The 3,647-nt window shown below is 43.5% G+C and overlaps 1 protein-coding gene across 1 annotated transcript; it reads left to right on the top strand.

Annotated features, from left to right (window-relative positions):
• Positions 1–655: 655 nt before the first annotated feature.
• LOC123096316 (nucleoside diphosphate kinase 1) lies at positions 656–3,055 on the top strand. The gene is made up of 4 exons (XM_044518014.1): positions 656–887; positions 1,020–1,068; positions 1,997–2,228; positions 2,686–3,055. Exons 1-4 carry the CDS (start codon positions 837–839, stop codon positions 2,801–2,803), a joined length of 450 nt encoding a protein of 149 aa, XP_044373949.1. The 5' UTR covers positions 656–836; the 3' UTR covers positions 2,804–3,055.
• The last annotated feature ends 592 nt before the right edge of the window (positions 3,056–3,647 follow it).

Raw genomic sequence — 3,647 nt, 5'->3', positions numbered from 1 at the left:
TGTGGGTTGTCTAAGAACCTACACCGACAACTCAACGAAGAAGAAGAGGGCGGTAACTAAGTCTGTGTGTCGATTCTATATATTGAGTCAGTGTTATACGTAGATCATAAAAATGCCAGTGTTCCATTTTTATGTTGACTAGGCATCATAAACAGGCTAGATGGTCAACGGACTTGGATGCAATTGTTGTTACATCCGATGTTCTCTATGATAATGAATAGATTAGAAGTTTCGCTCATAAAAAAAAAGATGGAGCAAGTGCAAGAAGAGACAATGGCCAATCACACGTTCCCTGTCCTAAGCTTTTTTTCCTAATATAACAGTGCTTGACATTATTTTAAGAGAATTTTCTAATGTGACTTAAGCAGAATTTTAAAAGTCATTAACACCGTCGTGTATAAAAATCCTGACCACTATAAAAATTTATGGAGATTTAAAAAATGCACTAATTCATCCCTCTCCGTCCATCAACGCTTCTGACCGTCGGATCTGGATTTGTGGGCGCGTGCAGATCGGGCTACACGGGCCGGGAGTACTACGCGGGTTGGGCTGGGCCGCTACTCCCACGACAAAATCCCAGATCTGCTGTTAAATGGGCCTACTGGCCATTGACTGTGTCGTATGTGATCGACTTTATAACCATGCCCAGATAAATCGCCGCTTTCCCTTCCACTCCCCACTCACAGCGTCCGCATCCAGAAACATAACTGATCACCCCAACATCCCATATAAAACAGGGGAGGCCTCTCCACCTCTTTCACATCCCGAGCTCCTCTCCTTCCCAATCGCGTGATCGATCGCCTCCGCCTTTTCCGCGAGCCTCTTCTTCCCCGATCATGGAGCAGACTTTCATCATGATCAAGCCCGACGGCGTCCAGAGAGGCCTGGTAAGTCCCATTCCCCGTCTCTACACGGAACAACCCCTACGTGCTTGTCTGAATCTGGCGATCGGTTTCTGCTCCGGGTTACTGGAACCATCTCTAATCATTGGTTTCGTGTTTGCAATTTCTCTTCTGCAGATTGGGGATATCATCAGCCGATTTGAGAAGAAAGGGTACTACTTGAAGGGTAAGAGGGTGTCCTTTGTTGCTACCTGATCAGTATGGCCTAGGGACCCTTTTCCTTCCTAATTCGTCAGTTTCTGTTTCTTGATCTGGTTTAGACAATTAATTTCGCCACTTAGATCTGCTTTTGGGTCGTATTATATATGTTATAACAGAGAAATAAAAGTGGTTATTTATTAGTAACTCGAAAATCAAATACTCTTTCTTTTCCGGTGAGAAACTACATGGGGCATGCCTCAGTTGGAACATGAAATCATTTTGCGCAGAGATGAACTAGTGCTTTTGCACTTCCAAAAGTTAGTGCTTTTGCAATGCATAAATATGCTATTGCCCTTTTTGGGTAGGAGGAAAATTATTATCCGCTTTGAGTCGATAATGCAACACACAAGTATCTGCTAATAGTTAGTATGACCACAATAACACAAGTGCACAGGCAAATGATATCGTCACCATGCGTTAAATTGCTATGAAAAAATGTAGTAAGCTAATTTCATTGTGTAACTGACACGTTGAATTTAATTGAAATAAACCACCTCGCTGCCAAATTTTACAAATTGGCAGGTTCTACTTTTTTTTCTTGCGCTGCTAAATGTGGCGATAGTTTAAAACATGGACAGCTTGTCATAATCTTTTATAAATGTGGTCCTCGATGAGATACACTATTTTTTACTCCTTTTAATCATATTGGAGTACATGGATAATGGCTACTAGTTTTGTTGCCACAAGATATCATTAAAAAAAGGATTTGAATGGGAAACAAAAAAGCAAAAATCATCCGAAACTTATGTTAAGAGAAGAACTCATCTGAAACTTGTTTCGGTTCAGCTTTTATAATCATTGCCTTGGATGGTTCACACATCCAATAGCCCATCAAATATCACTGGTTGAATTATGTTGGTGCTTATAAATTGTTTGGAAATGTGATGATCCAGCGATGAAGTTTATGAATGTGGAGAAATCCTTCGCGCAGCAGCACTATGCCGATCTCTCTGCCCAGCCCTTCTTTGCCAAGTTGGTGGATTACATCATTTCCGGCCCTGTTGTGGCCATGGTGTGGGAGGGGAAGGATGTTGTCTTGACTGGCCGAAGGATCATCGGGGCCACCAGGCCCTGGGAGGCAGCTCCTGGCACCATCCGTGGTGACCATGCTGTGGAGGTTAGCAGGTGAGCAAATGTTTTTTGTACATTGATCACTGAACTCCCTTTTATTCAACTTTCAATGTCTTTTTTTGTTGGTGTGTTGTACTACCTCCATCCGGGTTTATTAGGCCCCCTTGTATTTAGGGTCCAAGTTTGACCATGAATTTAACTAAAAATATATAAAGTATATGCTACACAAAATATATTGTTGCATTTGTATTTGAAAGAGGTTTTCTATGGTAATAGTTTTCGTGACATATAGTTTATATTTTATTAGTTAAATTCATGGTCAAACTTTGGTTCAAAATGAAAGGGGGTCTAATAAACCTTACCGAGGGAGTATGCGAGTAGAGAGTAGTAGTACTGTCTTGAGTTTTTACAACTACAATTGTCTATGTTTCCCATGCAGCAGAAGGAGGTTTTCGCTGTAGCTTCTATCACATATATTTCCCTAGACTGAACTCAATCTCCTGCTGTGTAGGAATGTAATTCATGGAAGTGATTCTGTGGAGAACGGAAAGAAGGAGATCGCTCTGTGGTTCCCAGGAGGCTTGGCCGAATGGAAGAGCAACCTCCACCCTTGGATCTACGAGAACTGAACTCACACGATCATCTACTTCTACTTGTTGATGATGCCTCGTTTCTTCAGAATTCGAGCTTGTCCCGGTCTGGCTATCCGAGTCGATGATTAGATTTCGTGCTGTGTGATGATGTTAATAACCGAACTGAATGTGTTGCCTGAACCTATATGGCTTTTGCGTTTCCTTTGATGTAACTGTAACTGCTGCCACCTCACTACCTCAGTGCAGTTTTCTGAAATAAGATAAACCTAGCATGGGAGTTTAACCTTTTGTTCTTAGATTGATTGACATCTCAGAAGAGCTCTGCATTTCATCAGTCAAGGAGAGAAATAGCTAGTAGTAAATCGCAAGGAGAAGGGAAATGGCGTTTAATTGTTGTTTTTTGAACCGAGGGGTTGTTGATATTTAAGTCGCATCTTGCTGTTCCCAAGAGCAACTACAACGCACCGACGCATTTCATCCGCACGTGTCTATTTCGGTCGAGACGAATAGGAACAACGGCCGAAGGGCAACTCCAACGCACCTACGCATTTCGTCCGCACGTGTCTGTTTGGGTCGAGACGATTAGGAACAACGGCCGAAGGGCAACTTCAACATGCCGACGCATTTCGTCCGCGCATGTCTGTTTGGATCGAACCGAATATGAACAATGGCCGGACGTGCCGACGCAAATGGACGCGCGTTAGTTTTTCGTCCGCCCGCAATCTATTTCTGACCCAAATTTGGGCACCAGGTTTGCGTCGGTGCGGACAAAGTGCGGATGCGCGCGACACCCGCCCATGGTCCTCCCCCCTGCCCTGTCCTTCAATGGCACATTTCCCTCCTCTTTCCCCAAAATCCCTCTTGCGCACCCGCCCACTCG

This window comes from Triticum aestivum, chromosome 4D (genome assembly GCF_018294505.1).
Source record: "Triticum aestivum cultivar Chinese Spring chromosome 4D, IWGSC CS RefSeq v2.1, whole genome shotgun sequence".
In the NCBI taxonomy this organism is placed as follows: domain Eukaryota; kingdom Viridiplantae; phylum Streptophyta; class Magnoliopsida; order Poales; family Poaceae; genus Triticum; species Triticum aestivum.
The sequence above is the reverse complement of the archived record's forward strand: the minus strand, read 5'-3'. Positions and strand labels throughout refer to the sequence as shown.

Bases quoted from the DNA above. Each gene is read 5' to 3' on its own strand.
- LOC123096316 (XM_044518014.1), top strand. From the start codon at position 837: ATGGAGCAGACTTTCATCATGATCAAGCCCGACGGCGTCCAGAGAGGC. The intron at 1,069-1,996 runs GTAAGAGGGTGT...GTGATGATCCAG, and splicing joins GAAAGGGTACTACTTGAAGG to CGATGAAGTTTATGAATGTG. The intron at 2,229-2,685 runs GTGAGCAAATGT...CCTGCTGTGTAG, and splicing joins CATGCTGTGGAGGTTAGCAG to GAATGTAATTCATGGAAGTG.